Source organism: Berghia stephanieae, chromosome 3 (genome assembly GCF_034508935.2).
Source record: "Berghia stephanieae isolate SIO BIC M18660-M18661 chromosome 3, UCSD_Bste_1.3, whole genome shotgun sequence".
Lineage (NCBI taxonomy): Eukaryota > Metazoa > Mollusca > Gastropoda > Nudibranchia > Aeolidiidae > Berghia > Berghia stephanieae.
This window is the reverse complement of record NC_088362.1, coordinates 62,301,186-62,320,815: the sequence shown is the minus strand read 5'-3', so window position 1 is coordinate 62,320,815 and position 19,630 is coordinate 62,301,186. Positions and strand designations below refer to the sequence as shown.

Here is a 19,630-nt window from a genome sequence, read left to right as displayed (position 1 = left end):
TGAGAATATTGGCTATTAAGCTTAACTGCTGGTCAAAATTATTCGCGATGGTGGTGTATGAACGAATCGGCGGTCTCAAGAAGTGGTGGAGAGAGGGATCTAGTAATGACTTTGGGTTTGAAACGAATATTTTTGTGTTCGTGAATAGCTCACACGGTAGAGCCACGCTCTCACCTGCCAGGCGGAGTTGTCGTACCAATAAGGTCGCAGGTTCAAACCCCACCACCGCCGCGAAAAATTTTTTATTCTCTATTGTCTTCTGGCACTTTTCTATTCACTTCATATCTTGTTGTTACCAACATAAGTGCCTGCTCCACTCACTTTTCTGAATTAAAAATTCACCCCATACACCGGAGCATACTAAATGTCTCAGTCGTTTCTATGTTATATGTTTGTGTTGAGAATATTGGCTATTAAGCTTAACTGCTGGTCAAAATTATTCGCGATGGTGGTGTATGAACGAATCGGCGGTCTCAAGAAGTGGGTGAGAGAGGGATCTAGTAATGACTTTGGGTTTGAAACGAATATTTTTGTGTTCGTGGATAGCTCACACGGTAGAGCCACGCTCTCACCTGCCAGGCGGAGTTGTCGTACCAATAAGGTCGCAGGTTCAAACCCCACCACCGCCGCGAAAAATTTTTTATTCTCTATTGTCTTCTGGCACTTTTCTATTCACTTCATATCTTGTTGTTACCAACATAAGTGCCTGCTCCACTCACTTTTCTGAATTAAAAATTCACCCCATACACCGGAGCATACTCAATGTCTCAGTCGTTTCTATGTTATATGTTTGTGTTGAGAATATTGGCTATTAAGCTTAACTGCTGGTCAAAATTATTCGCGATGGTGGTGTATGAACGAATCGGCGGTCTCAAGAAGTGGGTGAGAGAGGGATCTAGTAATGACTTTGGGTTTGAAACGAATATTTTTGTGTTCGTGGATAGCTCACACGGTAGAGCCACGCTCTCACCTGCCAGGCGGAGTTGTCGTACCAATAAGGTCGCAGGTTCAAACCCCACCACCGCCGCGAAAAATTTTTTATTCTCTGTCTTCTGGCACTTTTCTATTCACTTCATATCTTGTTGTTACCAACATAAGTGCCTGCTCCACTCACTTTTCTGAATTAAAAATTCACCCCATACACCGGAGCATACTCAATGTCTCAATCGTTTCTATGTTATATGTTTGTGTTGAGAATATTGGCTATTAAGCTTAACTGCTGGTCAAAATTATTCGCGATGGTGGTGTATGAACGAATCGGCGGTCTCAAGAAGTGGGTGAGAGAGGGATCTAGTAATGACTTTGGGTTTGAAACGAATATTTTTGTGTTCGTGGATAGCTCACACGGTAGAGCCACGCTCTCACCTGCCAGGCGGAGTTGTCGTACCAATAAGGTCGCAGGTTCAAACCCCACCACCGCCGCGAAAAATTTTTTATTCTCTATTGTCTTCTGGCACTTTTCTATTCACTTCATATCTTGTTGTAACTATCACATTAGAAACATTGGAAGAATTAGACATTATATTGATGAGTATATTGCAAAGATGCTTGTTAATTACTTTATTACTAGCAGTTTAGATTATTGTAATGCCCTTCTCGTTGGCTGTCAAAGCAGATTAATTCATCAATTGCAAAAAAAAAAAAAAAAAAAAAAATTAAAATAAAGCGGCTAGGCTTACAAAATTAACGAAAAAAAGAGGTATTATAACACCAGTTCTCCAGGAATTGCACTGGATTCCTGTGAAGTTTATGATATAATTTAAGATATTGTGCTATGTTTTTAGATGTCCGGATGGATTGGCACCTGAATATTTGCAGGAACCGATTAAAAATATTAACCCACTCGAAATTTAAGATCATCATAGTCCCAACTTCTAAAGGTTACCACCTCAAAATCCACTTTCGGTAAAAAAGCCTTTTCATCCCTACCTCCACGCCTATGGAACGCACACTCAGTCCTCGGACAAAGTCCTGTGAAAATTTACCATCTTTCAGGAAACGTCTGAAGACTTAGTTGTTCCGTGAGGCTTATTTTTTATGAAATAGATGTTGCTTTGATTTTGTTTTTGTATTCATGCTTATTATGTTGTGTCGTGATTTAAAAAAATAAATTTTTCATGATGTAAAGCGCTGCAGAGCACGATTAACGTGGATGTTTAGGCGCTATATAAATTCATTATTTACTATTATTATATACTTACGAATCATCCCCATTGACAATTGTATAAATATCTTTAATTCAATACACTTATTTAAAACAACGTTTTCTTGACAGAGTTAGTATATAAACGAGTTCAAAGCATTAATTAAAGATTTTTAAACACACATGTGTGGCTGGCTGAGAAAACCCGAAAAGACACGCACATTTTATAAATTGAGTTCTGTATGCAGTGGTGTAGACCACATCTTTATGCGGCTTTGTGGTCTATTGGTATGACACTCGCTTTCGGATCGGAAGGTCCTGAGTTCGAGCCTCGCTCAGTCATTGGAAAAGGCTCTTTACTTACATTCTCTCACCGTTCTCAGGTGTAAAATGAGTACCTGGCCGTTAACAACATTGTCTCTGTCGAAAAAAAAATGTATTTTCGCCTAACAGGCGTCGTGTCTCGTTCTATATGTTACATGTGGATGTTGGTCAGGGACCCCTTGTAAAGCGCTTTAAGCACATTAAGTGGATATTACGCTATATAAAAGCTCAAGTTTAACTTTCTGATCATTTACCACTTTAAATTTTCTTTCCATGTCTATTAGACCCCAAGCCCAAGTTATGAATTTTTTTCTGAATAAAATTTGTTGCTATGGGAAACACTCTATCTTCGATTTTGGCTCCTATCTCGTATCGAATATTGCCGCATTTTCCCGGGTTTTCTCATCCAGCCTCCCGGGGGGGGGGGGGGGGGGGATGGAGGGAAGAAGGGATCACAGTGAACAAATTCCATCTGGAACAGTTCAATCATTTACTTCCGTTCCGTGATGCCTTCGTATTTTCTAGGGCCATTATTGTTTACATCAGATGGTTTTATCATCTGTCAATGTCGAATCTTTCTCAACAAATTTCAGCCTGGAAGAAAAAGAAAGAAGAGACCAAACATCGTAGATACTATGCGCTTGGCTAAGACACTCACAACATTGCCATCCAGAAATATAACAGACCACTCGGTTTCGGATCGGAAGGTCCTGGGCTCGGCGCATAGTTGAGTCCTTGGAAATTGCTCTTTACTCACATTCTCTCTCCGTACTCAGGTATAAAATGATTATCTTGCCGTTAATAGCATTGTCTCTGTCCGAAAATGAACCAGGCGCCATGTATCGTTCTACTTGTTGCGTGTTGCTGTTGGTCAGGGACCCATTGTAAACGCTTTGAGCACGTTTAGTGGATATTGCGCTATATAAAAGCTCAAGTTTAAAAAAAAAAATCTGGGGTTGAGAATTCTTGCCAGGGTTCAACAGTGGTGACGTCACTTCCGTCGTAATGACGCATGGTAACTTAGTAACTGGTTCTAAACTATCGGAACAATGGAGGACGCCCATATGAAATACTTCTCCGACGAGCATAAATGTGTATCCAAAGGAGAAAAACATTATAAATCTGATCATGTTTTCACTTTTATACCTTCTGATCACATGATATGTAAAAAAAAAGTTCTAGCCAGCATGAAGAATAAAAAGTACCGATTTTTTTGTTTAGAACCAAGCTGCCGGTTGCTGGGTGGACGTGACATCAGACTATTGAATCATATTACGCCCATAAGATCTCGTCGCCTAAGCATTTCATGAAGGTATACAGATAATCCATCAAACAGGATTTCTGATGTTAACAGAAACCAACAGGAGCAAATTGAGGGTTAATAATCTTGCCTAAGGAAAAGAATAAACGAAAGAACCCAGGACCTTCCGGATTACAGTGCAATGCCTTAACCACTCGGCCACTTCACCCCCCCCCCCAACTCCCTTACGATGATAAGGTTTGTTTATTGAATTCATGAAACAGTAGTTATATATGAAATTAAGTGTAAGCTTCAATTTATTATACGGAAACTGATAAAATGGACGTTTCGGGTTTCCACAAAACAGGATGAATGAAACACTGCAGACGAATGAGATTCATCTTAACAACGCCACTACCTCATTATTTCATTCGTCTGTAGTGTTTCATTCATCCTGTTTTGTTGATAACGGGGAAACCGGAAACCGTATATTAAATTGAAGCTTACATTCAATTTCACATTGTTATTTATTTCTTCGAGATTCGAGCGCTTCTATGAACCAGGAGTTGAAAATTATATTTTACTTACTTTCCGAAATTGTTTGCTTCGTCGATCGTTTCCGGTAACTTCCTGTTCTTTGTCTCCGGCAACACCAAAGAGGACACGCCTGATGCCAAAGACATGGCTCCAAATAAAAGCACAGGAAGGGCTTTGCCAAACGAACCTGGGATCATCAGACTCTGGGCAGATGGATGACGCATGAAAATACATAAAAAGCACAATTAAATAAATCTTAAGAGCGATTCATCTTCAAAATTTCGCCCAAACAATAAAGTCATCGATCACGTGATTTGTTGTGATACTATTGGATATGTCTTTATAAACGTAAACAAGCTGATTTATTTATTAAAGATGTTAATATACCCATTTATTTATTTTTTTTAAGCGTGAGGATTTACATAGCGCAATATCCACTTTACGTGCTCAAAATGCTTTACAAGTGCTCAATGAGTAAAGACGATACAAGTTATATTGCATTTTATTTTATTTGTTTTCCACGTTCATTTGTTTTGTTTTTGTTGTGGTTACGAAGGGTTTGTACCCGAAACGTCAATTGTCTGTATTGTTCCCATCCGAAGCCTCTTCATTTTCACCTTCTCGTTAGTATTTTCACGATCCCAGGCTTCGGATAGCCCCGATCGATCTCAACAAAAATGGTGATAGCTTTTATACTTCGCAGTATCTAAAGAATTTGCACAGCCGCTTTAGAAATAAATGTCCCCAGCGGATAGCTGTATAACAGATAGGAGGCATGACGCCTTTAAGGCGCACATCCTTTTTTTAAATTTCAAAGACAACAGTGTCAACGGCTAAGTTATCATTTAACACCAGGCATACAAAAAAAAACAAAAAAACAAACAAACAAAAAGACTTGATCTTTTATACAGCGCAATATCCACTCAATGTGCTCAAAGCACTTTACAAGGGTCCCTGACCATCAGATACACGTAACATAAAGAACTTTAACATGACGCCTGTTAGGCGATTTTACTTTTTTTTTCGGACAGAGACAACGCTGTTAGCTGTCAGGTATTCATTTTACACCTGAGCACGGCAAGAGAATGTGAGTAAGAGCATTTTCCAAGGACTCAACTATGCGCCGAGCGAGGCTCGAACCCAGGACCTTCCAATCCGAAAGGGAGGGTTATGCCACAAGACGACATAGCCGCGGATTAGGGAGAGAATGTGAGTTAAGAGTGAAAAGGTCCCCCGTAAGGTGTCCGGGGTGCCTCAACTGAGAGGGTCAAGAATAGCCCAACGCCAAGCCAGCGTGTCGTAAAAGGCGACTCCCCCATTTTTGAGTCACCTGGTCCTTTGGGGGTTGTCGAAGGGTTAACACCCCTTTCCGTAAAACTCAAACCGTTACAGAATCAAATCATTTATTTAGCTTGGGCGACCGAATAGTTTCTGCAATGACAGAATTTATGAAGGACAACAGAAAGAAGCTGATATACAGAGAAGTGATAAGACATGGAACGAGATTTTAAAAAAGTTAGCTCATGATAGAGAAGGATGGAAACGGGTTGTCTGTGGCCTATACCCTGACACCGGGTGAAAAAGGCAATGATAATGAAAATGTTCTCTAAGGACTCGACTTAGCGCCGCCCAGAGCCTGACTCGACCCACAGACCCACAGGTCAGAAGTCGACTATTATCGAACTAGACCACAGAAAAGGTGATATTTATAGATAGCACAAAGATGACGTCACTCAGATCTTTGATATTGTTTTTTGCCACCCTTGTTTTTGAGTAATTCTCACTAACCTGCATTATTCAGACTATAAACGTTCAAGATTACACATCGTTTTGGGTGTTGGTCCGTCATACTTCCGGATGGCAATGTTGTGAGCTTCTTTGTCAAGCGCATACTATGTATAGAAGAGGTGATTTGTTTTTATAGGGCAGAGAAGTCCTGACATCACACCATATACTTTTCCGGTTCTAATATCTTTGGAAGTGTGTATGTAACTAGTCCTTCGGAGGTCTAATAATGAAAAGGCTACATATTAAATCATTAGACGGAATAAATATTTTAGTAGCAGGATGTATAGGTAGACGCTTAGCATTATGGGGCGTAAAATATCGAGGATGGATGATCTTTATTTACGACCAGCATAACTTTTAGACTAGAAACCAAGATGCCATCACTCTAAAACCATTAGATCAATTACACAAAGTGTTTATCCACTCACTCCCGAAGAGTGATTTTACACTTCTAATGAGATTGGAACCAGTTTTTTTTAAACATCACACTTTTGTTGCTTTTCTTCTTTGCTTTTTTTGGATTTTGAAATGACACAACTTACAGCGCTTGCTATATAAGGGGAGCCAACCCCAGCAATTCTCCCGACAAAGGAACAGAACCCCATGCCCGAGTTTCTGACCACTGTAGGCAACAGTTCTGCCGTCACGATGAAGATGAGGGAAAAGCTTAAGGTGATGCCAAACTTGCCAAGACTGAACAGCACGGCAGACAGCCAGTGAATATCTGCGGAGAAATAGTGAAAAGATAGAATGAAGTTGACGTCAATAGGGCCTTTGTTTTTATTTTTTGCCATCCGCGTTTATAAGAAATGCTCACTGAACTGTATTAACCTGACTATAAACGTTCATGGATACACACAGTTTTTGTGTGTTGGTCCGTTATACTTCCAGATGGCAATGTTATGAGCTTCTTAGCCAAGGGCATAAATATTTATAGAATAAAGTTGACGTCACTCAGGTCTTTGTTATTGTTTTTATTTTTTTTTTTTTTTGCCTTCCTTTTGTATGAGTAATTCTCACTAATCTGTATTAACTAGACTATAGATAGTATGCACTTGGCTAAGAAGTTCACAACATACCATCCGGCAGTGTAACTGGCCGACACAAAAAACTTTGTGTGTAACCATGATCGTTTATGGTCTGGTTAATACAGTTTAGTGAGAATTACTCATAAACGCGGATGGCAAAGAACAATAACAAAGGCCTGAGTGACGTCAACTTCGAACTATCTATAAACGTTTAAGGTTACAAATAGTTTTGTGTATTGGTCCGTTATATTCCCGGATGGCAATGTTGTGAGTTTCTTAGCCAAGCGTACACTATCGATAGAATGAAGTTGACGTCACTCGGGTCTTTGTTATTTTTTTTTTTTTGCCACCCATGTTAATGAGTAATTCTCATTAAACTGTAAACGTTTAAGGTTTCACGTAGTTTTATCTGTTGGTCAGTTCTATTTCCGGATGGCAATGATGTGAGTTTCTTTGCTTCAGAAGATAGAACAAAGATGACGTCACTCAGGTCTTTGTTATTGTTATTTGCCGTCCACGTTTATGAGTAATTAACCAGTAGATTTTTGACCAATCAAAACATGGAATTTGTGACACATCTTCACACGTGCTCAGACATACATCGTTGGTGATTTATAAACAATAATGTGAATGAATCGACATATCTCTCTGATCATTGTTATTGTTTTTATTTTATACTGCCAAATGGGTGACTAGTTATCACACAATTCTCTCGATCATATTTTTGACGTTTAAATCTACAAATGTTTATTTTGTTTTGTTTTTTTTATTATCAAGCACGAAAACAGTGGGCATTTTATTTAGCATGCCATCGATAGTAATATTTGTTGCATCTCACCATGCTTACCAATCACTGCCATTGTTTACAATATGACGACTGTCCGAGAGGCGCGGCTCTCTATGTGTCTATAGATAGTTCGAAGATGACGTCACTCAGGCCTTTGTTATTGTTTTTGCCATCCGCGTTTGTGAGTTGTTCTCACTAAACTGTATTAACCAGACTATAAAAGTTCATGGTTACACATAGTTTGTGTGTTGGTCCGTTATACTTCCGGATGGCAATGTTGTGAACTCCTTATCCAAGCGCAAATCTATACTCACCTGCTTCAGCGATAATCATGAAGGAGATGCTCAGGCAAGCAACTCCAGCCAGGATCATGGACGTACAGTAAATCTTCTTGCGTCCCACACGCCCCATGAGAGCCAGGCAAACAACATTGCTAATCACCTCCATGGCCGACTGTCAAAATAAAATAATAGAGTTCAACAGTCGTGACGTCACTTCCCTCGTAATGACGCATAGTAACTGGTTCTAAACTATCGGAACAATTTTCTCCATCACCGCCCTAAATAAATACTTCTCCGATGAGCATAAAAGTGTATCCAGAGGAGAAAAACATTATAAATCTGATCATGTTTTGACTTTTATACATTCTGATCACATGAAATGTGAACAATTTCTGCCAGCATGACGAAAACAAAGTACCAATTTTCTTTGTTTAGAACCAAGCTGCTGGTTGCTGGCCGACGTGACATCAGACTATTGAATCCTATTTTGGCATTGTTCGAAACATGTTTTAAAAGCAATCATCTTAAGACTTTGTTCTTTTCTAAATTGAATTGTTGATGCTCCTGTTAGGCGCTCTGAGCACTTCCTCGTGACATGGTAGAGCACTCATTTTACCATTTTAAATAACACATTGTTTGCCAAGAAAAAAAATGACCTTTTCTAGACAGCAATATCCACTAAACGAGCTCAGAGCGCTTTATAAGAGGTCCCTGGCCAACAGCAATACTTAACAACCAAGACGGGACATGACGCCTGTTAGGCGATGTTAAAATTTTTTTTCGGACAGAGACAACGCTGTTGACGGTCGGGTACTCATTTTACACCTGAGTGTCACTGATTTTATGACATTAAAATGTAACTACAATTGGACTAATGATTTTACAAAAGGTCCTCACAAAAGTATAGCTTTAAATTATTAAACAAGTCTGCTGGTTAAATTAAATTATAATTTTATTTTAAAAGATAAAGAAAATGTCAAAATAAAAATGAACGTTTTGACAACCAAAACGTACCTATTCAGTATCATATAAAGACAATACAATACACACAAACAAATCTTGTCTTGTTGTCGTCTCGGGTTTGCTCCTCTGTAATCTCTGTAATCATTGACACAGTGTTGCTCTGATTTTTCGTAAAGATGTGTAGCATGGACACTACTTTACTATATACCGATCACGACCCAACAAATATTGAGAACAACCATGCTTCTCAAATTTGTTTTACGTACAAGACTTAGCACTATCCTTTTGGATCTGGATAGAGATTTGACCGACTCAGTTGTTAACGGGCATCTTTTTACTATCACACTCTTTTATTGAGATGTGATATTACGACATATTATGTCGCTTTTTACTTCGACACCGACCGACCAGCTTTTGATATTTTACAACACAGTAGTTGGTCTCCTGTGTTATATTTGTTTTATTCTGTACCAGCCTGTTTAACACAGTTTTGGCCTTCTCTGTGTTATACTTATATTGGGACATATAGTAACAGATTTGCCTTCTCTGTACTATGATTTGGTCATCCGTTCACGTATTTACACAGTACTCTATGCCTTGCTATCTTCCGTCCCCGAACGTACTTCACACATTCAACCCTGCATTAAATGTGAAGGAGAGCAAGTGACGTTTTGCGGCCTGCCATGGGTCTATATAACCATGGTGAGTATTATTCATATTACAAGATAGCATAGCAACAGGTTTGAAAAATAACAACTCATGGTTGCCTAAAGTTAATATCCCATTGAGACTTAAGCTCGTTCTACGGTAGCGTGACACTGAGTACGGTGAGAATGTGAGTCTTTTCTAAGGACTCAGCTATGCGCCGAGTGAAGCCCTCAAACCTAGGACCATCCGATCCGAAAGCGAGTGTCATACCTCTAGACGAAATTAATAGCCGCATGAGGCTCATATTAATTTTCCAAAATTTGAAGGATAATTTTTCTGGGCAAATTTTAAAAAATGTATGTTTTTTTAAATAAGAGAACGGTGGGGATCGTACCTGAAGTGCAAAGTTGACATAAATATCTCCTTCAATGAGCTCGCCGACACCGAGGACCAGGCCATAGTAAACCATATTGATTGTTGACCTGGAGTTGGAAATAAAGAAGAGAAAAAATAAAGATGACTGAATGCGATTTACATGAGTTGGAACAAAACAAAACGAAACAAATGATTAATTTCTCGAACGTTAGCCTTCTTCGGTGGCCGCCCGCTGGAGACCTGGAGGAGGAGAAGGAGCATCGAAAGAGAAATGAAAGCGAGTCGATGGTATTGTCACAGAGATAACAAAATGGCCTCCAACCTAGAAAGATGGCGTTACATCGTATCAGCCTTATGTGCTGATCAAGCACCAAAAGCAAAAGGATAAATAAGTAATCGTCTTCGGGAGGCAGACAAAATCATAATATAAAAGTAGTCCTTCAGAGTCATTAGGCCAATGAGTCGGAGTTTATCCCGGTTTCTATAGCCTGAAACAGACAAAAGCAACTGCTTGCTACCCTTTGGATAGGACGCCAGTTTATCGAAAAGTACTTTCCGCCAGATCTAACAGACCCAGCTAACCAATCACTGCTGGGTGACAGGGCGGGGGGGGGGGGGGGGGGGTCAGAAAAAATATCGACTGTTCAGGGCTCGATCTCGGCCCCTTTTCGTGTGAAGCAAGTGCTCTACCAACTGAGCTATCGGGACCCCCAAAATAAGATTATAAACAAACATAACCAGTTAGCTATGGTACATGGATAAACTCTTATTTTAAAATCTGATCAGAAAACTCGTCCTTCAAAAATCAAAGCGATATGAAGCTGCTAGAACTGCTATGGACTGTAAAAAGTAATAAACAAAAATGAGTATATCAGCTTCAAAAAATGAACAAAAATCAAACACGGAACTTCTTCAGCTAACAAACAAAACAAAAAAAAACAACAAAAAACAAAACAACAAAAAACAAAAACAAACACAATAAGACCATAAATACATAACTAAAAGAGCAGATCTGGTTTTTGAAAATTAATGTATTTATGTTCTTATTGTTTTTTTTTGTTGTTGGTGTTGTTAGCTGAAGATGGGTTTTGAGTCCGAAAAGTGCCGTGTTAGGTATTTTGTTCTTTTTTGAAGCTATTTACTTTTGTTTGTAACCTTCAAATATCGAACGATTCGAATAAACCACGTCTTGCTTGGCAAAAATTCTCAAACCTGGGACTTCACATTTTGAAATGCGTGGTTTTCCAGAGTACAGCGGGAGTTAACTGATTAAAACTAATTAAGGGGTCGGGGTGGCTCAGCGATACGGTCTTCGCTTCGTACCCGATAGGTACCGAGTTCGACCACCCGCCGCTGCGTTGTCTGGCCTTGAACAAGTCACCTTGCCCTCGCTCAATTTGCGGCGCTGCACTGAGGCTACGCCTGGGTTATTCCAGTCTTCCCTTGGAATAGACCCTAGAGAAAAATTTCCCCTGTGGGATGAATAAAAAGACCAAACAAAAACAAAAAATAAAAACAAACAAAAGACAAAAACAAAAATAAATCAATAAAAAAGGCACCTTAAGTCATCGGAGAGCAGTCTTGGGAGAATGGGGGACTGTTTCCTTTCTATTGGGAGTATGTGTGGTCTAGTGGTATGACACTCACCTTCGGATCGGAATTTCCTGGGTTCGAGTCTCGCTCGGTGCATAGTTGAGTCATTGGAAAAGGTTCTTTACTCACATTCTCTCACCTTACTCAGGTGTAAAATGAATACCTGGCCGTTAACAGTGTTGTCTCTGTACTTTTGAAAATGTTTTGTAATATCACTTAGCAGGCGTCATGTCTTGTTCTACATGTTACGTGTTACTGTTGGCCAGGGACCCCTTGTAAAGCGCTTTTAGCACGCTTAGTGGATACTTTCATTACTACTACTACTACTACTACTACTACTACTACTACTACTACTACTACTACTACTACATACAACAACAACAACAACAATACTACTACTACTACTACTACTACTACTACTACTACTACTACTACTACTACTACTACTACTACTACTACTTCACTTCTACATCTACACTACTACTACTACTACTACTACTACTACTACTACTACTACTACTACTACTACTACTACTACTACCACCTCTACTTCTACATCTACTACTACTACTACTACTACTACTACTACTACTACTACTACTACTACTACTACTACTACTACTACTACTACTACTACAAAACGTGTGTCAAAAATCCGGTATTTTGAGTGGTCAAAAAAAATTCTATTGTTTACTTCTCACCAGGAAAAGGCCAATATGGTGATCCGAACCAGAAGAACAGGTCGGTAACACATGTGCCAAAATTTCACATCATTTCGTCCTTCCTCAAGCTGATCAGTTCCGTTAGCCTCTCCTGTCTGTATCGTAGTTACGGGTTCCATCTCTTGAGGAAGTTCCACTTTGTTGGTCTTCGCCATTTTTGAAATGATCCTCTCTGCCTCAACAAAATTTCCTCTGTTTAACAGCCATCTTGGCGATTCGGGGAGAATCCTTCAGGGGAGACAATTGATTTAAGAAAATTATAATAATTTGAAGAAAATAAAATTCCCTTTTATTCATCCCCAAGGGGAAATTTGTCATTAGAGTCTATTCCAAGGGAAGACTGAAATAACCCAGGCGTCAGCTGCAGCGCAGAGCCGCAAAGTTAGCTAGGGCGAGGTGACACAGCGCGGCGGATGATCGAACTCGGTACCTTTTGGGTACGAAGCAAAGACCGTACCGCTGAGCCACGCTGAGAATAAGTCATGAAACAATCACATTGCAGTCCTGCTTACTTGGAAATTTAAACAATTTGTGTTTCTTAGGATATAAAAAATTGTAGTTCCTTTAAATTTAGCATTTATAAATAACAATATCCACTAAACGTGCTCAGGGAGCTTTACAAGGCGTCCTTGACCAACAGCAATACGTAACATGTTGAACAAGAGACATGACGACTGTTAGACGATATTACATTTTTTTCTGACAGAAACGTAAACGATGTTAATGGCTAGGTACTCATTTTACACCTGAGTACGGTGAGAGAAAGTGAGTAAAAAGTCTTTTCAAGGACTCAACTATGCGACGAGGGAGGCTCGAACCCAGGACTTTCCGATCCGAAAACGAGTGTCATACCACTAGACCACATAGCCGCGCATGGTTCCTTTAGTTAACTTTTTTATTTAAGCCCAACAATTTACCACCACAAGGATTAAATGACATTTCGAAATCCTTTAAGTTATTTAGTCTGCTATCAACTCTCATTTCCAATAAGTTTTAATGGTGGTCCCGATAGCTTAGTTGATAGAGCACTCGTTTCACAAGCAAAGGGATTGAGATCTATCCCGGGTGCAGTCTCGACTGCACAAATAGACAAATAAATAATGGGGGCAAAGTGGCTGTATGGTTAAAACAAAACAAAAAAAAAACTTGAGCTTTATATAGCGCTATATCCACTAAACGTGCTCAAAGAGAGAATGTAAGTAAAAAGCCTTTTCCAAGGACTCAGCTATGCGCCTAGCGAGGCTCGAACCCAGGACCTTCCGATCCGAAAGCGAGTGTCATACCACTAGACCACATAGCGGCACAAAAGAGGGGGAGACATTGCACTGTGACCCGGTAGCTCCTGGGTTCGAGCCCCGCTTCAGGAACTATCGTTTTGTCTTCCTTGGGCAAGATTATTAACCCCCAATTTGCTCAATTTGGACAACATGGGCGATTCCTGTTGACATCAGACATCTTGTTTGATGGATCATCTATATTCCTTCGTGGAATTTCTAGGCGACGATATTTTATGATACAACTAGTACCACTACTACAACAACTACCACCACCACCACCACCACCAACAGCACTACAACCGCTACTTCCACCACTGACCACCAATAAATCCCAAAGACGACGAATGGAACCGTTTGAATGATCTGTGAAGTTCTCCAATCCCTGACGAAATACTGTATAACAAGCAGCGTGAAGAGGCCGGCACACCAACCAAACATGATACTCATGGTGGCCAGGGTTCTGTAACTGGCTCCTACGATCTCAGCCACTGGAAAGAAAAAAAATACAACAAAGACTTGAGAATTGATAATAGGTATAGTGCAATATAGCGCAATAGAGAGGGTGCAAGAATAGCCCAACGCCAAGCCAGCTCGTCGTAATCATCATCATTGCCTTTTTCACCCTGGGTCAGGGTATAGGCCACAGACAAACAGTTTCCATCCTTCTGTATCCTGAGCTATCTTTTTAATCTCATTCCAGGTCTTACCACTTTTCTGTATATCAGCTTCTTTAATTCTTCTCCATGTTCCTAGTGGCCTTCCCCTTGATCTTCTGCCCTGAGGGTTCCAGTCCAATACTTTCTTTGTTATAGTGGAGTCGTTCTTTCTAATAGTCGTAATAGGCGACTAATTTTAATGGTGTGTGACTCCCCCTTTTTTGAGTCACCCAGTCCTCCAGGTTGGGGGTTATCGAAGGGTTGACACCTCTTCCGTAAAACACAAATTGTTACAGAAACACAGGCGGACAATTCAAATGACAGAATTTATAAAGGGCACAGACACATTAAAGAAGCTGATGTACAGAGAAGTGATAAGGCATGGAACGAGATTTTAAAAAAGTTAGCTCGGGATAGAGAAGGCTGGAAACTGTTTGTCTGTGGGTGAAAAAGGCAATGATGATGATGATGATGATGATGATGAGGATGATGATGATGATGATGATGATGATGAGGATGATGAGGATGATGATGATGATGAATATTTACTTAAATGGCTTAAAGTGGTTCCATAGGCAACCGCAACGCTTAACATGTAGGGGAATACATGACGCCTGTAAGGCGATAGATTTAAAATATTTATTTTGGACTCAGAAAATGGTGTTTATGGCTATGGTGTTCGGCTATGTGATATGACACTCGGCTTCGGATTAGAAAGTCATAGGTTCGAGTTCCGCACTGAGTGGCGCATAGTTGAGTCCATGGAAAAGGCTCTTTACTCACATTCTCTCATCGTAATCAGGTGTAAAATATGTACCTGGCCATAAACAATGTTGCTTCTGTCCAAAATAATTGTAATATCGCATGACAGGGCGATGTCTCGTCTGGTATGTTAAGTGTTGCTGTTGGCTAGGGACCCATTGTAATACGCTTTGAGCATATCTAGTGGATGTTGAAAATACTTCATTAATCTGGCAAACCGGGTCTAAATTCAATAGTTTTAAACACTAATGTACGCCACTCTTACATAAATAACAATGATTGACTAGAATACAAACTTCAGTTTAATTTACAAAAATTGATATGTGTGGACGTTTCGGGTTTCCCCTTTGTCAACAAAACACGACGTTTACCTATACGCAGGTCTGATAACCCAAATTATTATTTACTTATTGTTGTAATGGAAATACCCTCAAACCGACGCAAAATATTGTCCATTACAACAATGTTAAAACAAGCCCATAATTGCCTCAGTTTTCAGACCTGTCAATATGACCACCTATACAAAACACGATGAATAAGTGTTTTGTTGACAAAGAAAAAACCCACAACAGTCAACTTAACCTATCTTTGAATATTAAAATGAAGCTTCTATTCCATTACATCATTGTTTCATCGAGCTTCAAGCAGCAACATTGGCAACGTAATTCTTACATAGAACAAAAACTTACAAAAAACAAAGAACAACATGGAACAGAGACTTACATATAACAAAGATTTACATAGAACAAAGATTTACACTGAACAAAGACTTACATAGCACAAAGACTCACATAAATCAAAGACTTACATAAATCAAAGATTTACGTAGAACAAAGACTTACATAAATCAAAGACTTATAAATAATAAATACATTCATAGAACAAAGACTTACATAGAACATAATTTACATAGAACAAAGACATACATAGAACAAAGACTTACATAGAACAAAGACATACACAAATCAAAGACTTACATAGAACAACGACTCACATAGAACAAAGACTTACATAGAACAAAGACTTACATAGAACAAATACAGTCAGAAAGCAAGTGACACCAGCCACAGCGATTAAGAACTTTATTGCAATGATCAAAGGGACAGACTCCACAAAGGCAAAAACTGTTGAGCTTAAGAGATAGAACATTAGGCTTGCGACCACAACCCTCTTGCGGCCAAAGCTGGGAATAAAAAGTATATAAAATTAAACAAATCAATGAATAAATAGATACACGAATATATATATATATATATATATATATATATATATATATATATATAATAGATAGATAAATGAATGGGTAAATAAATAGATAGATAAATTAATATATGAATGAATTAATTGATAAATATAATAATAATAATAATAATAATAATAATAATAATAATGATGATGATGATAATAATAATAATAATAATAATAATAATAATAATAAATAGTAATAATAATAAAAAATAATAATAATAATACTACTATTACTACTACTACTACTACTACTACTAATATAATAATAATAATAATAATAATAATAATAATAATAATAATAATAATAATAATACACATTTATACAGCGCTCATTCTCGTGTAAAACACAATCTTTGGGCACTTTACAATATAAATTATCAATTTTAAGTGGAAAAAAAATAGATAATAATAATAATTCATAGCCAAATCAAGGATTCATAGAGTCAATAAAAACAAATACAGTAAAGATAAGTCTTGAGATTTTTTTTAAAGGTAGGTAAAGACTTACACTCCCTCAGACCACGTTGTAGTTCATTCCAAATCTTGGGGCCGAAACAAGCAAACGATCTATCACCAAATTTTGTTCTGGATCTTTTTTCCGAAAATTTCGTTTGGTCATTACATGATCTTAAAGAGTAATTTTCAAATATCTGTGTGCTATACCAGTCAAACACTTATAAACAGCTAGACAGATAAATATTAAATAGATAGACAGATAGATAGATAAATAGATAGATAAATCATATCTTATTTATTCAATTCTTTATTTATCTATTCATTTATCCATTCATCTATTTATTTATTCATCTATTCAACTATTTAATTTACTCATCAATTTATTCGTTTATTCATTTATCTATTTATATATTTATTTACACCATTATCTATGCTTTGATATCTAATTTTATATATATAATATAAATATATATATATATATATATATATATATATATATATATATATATATATATATATAACAGCAATTTCAAACTGATTCCAACGTGAAGTTTTGCAGTTTGAATTGTTTTCGTTATTCATTGAACAAAGGTTTTGATCCCAAACCGTTCGGTGTTAAGAATTTTGAAGCTGTTATATTAATGTTTGCTCATTAGACTCCAATTTAGAGAATATCTGCCGTACTCTGGAATGACGTTTATTTAAAAATTTGGCCAGAAAGCTCGTCCTTCAAATATCCATAGGTTTAAATTACCCTCATCTTGGCAAACACTCTCAATCCTTTTAGAGATTTTGACAAGATATTTGAAAGACGAGTATTCTGACCAAATTAAAATTTATTCTTTTTAAACTTGACCTTTTATATAGCGCAATATCCACTAATCGTGCTCAAAGAGCTTTACAAAGGGTCCCTGACCAACAGCAATACGTAATAAGTAGAACGAGACATGACGCCTGTTAGTCGATATTACATTTTTTTCCGGACAGAAACAATGCTATTCACGGCCAGGTACTCATTTTACACCTAAGTACGGTGAGTGAATGTGAATAAAGAGCCTTTTCCAAGGACTCAACTATGCGCCGAGCTAGGCTCGACCCCAGGACCTTCCGATCCAAAAGCGAGTGTCATACCAGAAGACCACATAGCCGCAGATTTAAATAAAGACCTCGAAGGTCTCAGGTTTGAGAGATCTTTTTTTTTTTTTTACCAAGATAAGGGTCATTTAAACCGATCGATATTTGAAGGACGAGTTTTCTGACCAAATTTTTAAAATACGTGTCTTTCCAGAGTACGGCAGTGAACATGTTAAATCCAAGAAGATCCGAATTTATATAACTTGAGCTTTTATATTAAGCAATATCCTGTTAGGCGTTATTACAATTTTTTGACAGAGTCAACGCTGTTAACGGTCAGGTATTCATTTTACACCTGAGTACGGTGGGAGAATGTGAGTAAAAAGTCTTTTCCAAGGACTCAACTGATTCCCCGTCGTGCTCCATGCATGTCCTTGAGCAAGTCACCACTCCTTAAATCGGTTTGCGGCGCTGTACTTCAGATGACACCTAAATTGGATTCAATAGTCTGATGTCACGTCGCCCAGCAACGGCGACCATCATGGTTCTAAACAAAGAAAATCTGTACTTTTTATTCTTCATGCTGGCTAGAACTTTTCATATGTCTTGTGATCAGAATGTGTAAAAATCAAAACATGATCAGATTTATAATGTTTTTTTTTTCTTCCTCTGGATACGCTTTTTGGCTCATCGGAGAACTATTTCATTAGGGCGTCCGCCATTATTCCGATAGTTTAGAGCCGGTTACTAAGTTACCATGCGTCATTATGAGGGAAGTGACGTTTAGACTGATGATATTATTATCCCAGTTTTCCTTTGAATTAGACCCTTTAATGTTTATTGTCGTCTATGTGGGGCTATGTGGTCTGATGACACTTACTTTCGTATCAGAAAGTCCTGGGTTCGAGCCTCGCTCGGCGTATAATTGAGTCCTTCCCTTTTCAAGCTCTTTACTCACATTCTCTCACCGTACTCAGGTCGTGTATAATGAGCACCTGTCAGTTAACAGCGTTGTCTCTGCAGGAAAATAGTTGTAATACCAGGCGTTATGTCTCGTTCTACATGTAACGTGTTGCTGTTGGTTAGGGACTCTGGTAAAGCGCTTTGAGCACGTTTAGTGGATATTGCGCTATATAAAAGCTCAAGTCAAGTCCATCCAATGTTTTTTAAACACGAGTTTGTTATTTCCAGCGTACGGCGGTTAACAGGTTAAATCGTAGCCATCGTGAACTTATAGATTGTATGCGCTTGGCTAAGAAGCTCACAACATTGCCATCCGGAAGTATAAATGGCCAACACACAAAACTCTGTGTAACCAGGAACCTTTATAGATAGTATGCGCTTGGCTAAGAAACTCATGCTGGGTGGGGTTCCTTACCTCCCATAGTGGGCAGGGAGGTAAATACTATGTCTTCTATCCCTCTATTTCTGTTTTCCAACTTGCTTTCTCTCTTTGTCTTGGAATGAGATTACTTGGGTTTTGTCCCAATGGGAGGGAAACAGTCAAATGTGTAGTTAGTTTTGGGAGATGATATTTTTTTCCTTGTAAATCATCTGTTATGCACTGTAATATGTTTTGTATACGTATTATATATGATTTGTGAACATTTGAATGTATTCCTCTTAGTGGGGAGCCTGTGATTGTGTCTGGGTGAGACTTTTAGGTGATCTCAAACTAAGTACTTTGATAGTGTGCTCTTGGAATCTACATCTGTTTCCCATTTGAAC

At 38.4% G+C, this 19,630-nt stretch overlaps 1 protein-coding gene across 4 annotated transcripts in view; it reads right to left on the bottom strand.

Moving 5' to 3' along the window:
* Window positions 1-2,213: 2,213 nt before the first annotated feature.
* LOC144968150 (organic cation transporter protein-like) overlaps window positions 2,214-19,630 on the bottom strand; it is a 41,803-nt gene continuing 24,386 nt past the window's right edge. For all 4 annotated transcript variants that reach the window (XM_078906179.1, XM_078906180.1, XM_078906181.1 and 1 more), the window contains exons 6-13: window positions 16,153-16,307; window positions 14,026-14,194; window positions 12,409-12,657; window positions 10,134-10,221; window positions 8,162-8,300; window positions 6,575-6,756; window positions 4,296-4,447; window positions 2,214-3,061 (exon numbers count right to left, since the gene is read on the bottom strand). In XM_078906179.1, the coding sequence (XP_078762305.1) occupies window positions 3,010-3,061; window positions 4,296-4,447; window positions 6,575-6,756; window positions 8,162-8,300; window positions 10,134-10,221; window positions 12,409-12,657; window positions 14,026-14,194; window positions 16,153-16,307 (1,186 nt within the window). In that variant the 3' untranslated portion in view covers window positions 2,214-3,009. The remainder of the gene's footprint in view (window positions 3,062-4,295; window positions 4,448-6,574; window positions 6,757-8,161; window positions 8,301-10,133; window positions 10,222-12,408; window positions 12,658-14,025; window positions 14,195-16,152; window positions 16,308-19,630) is intronic.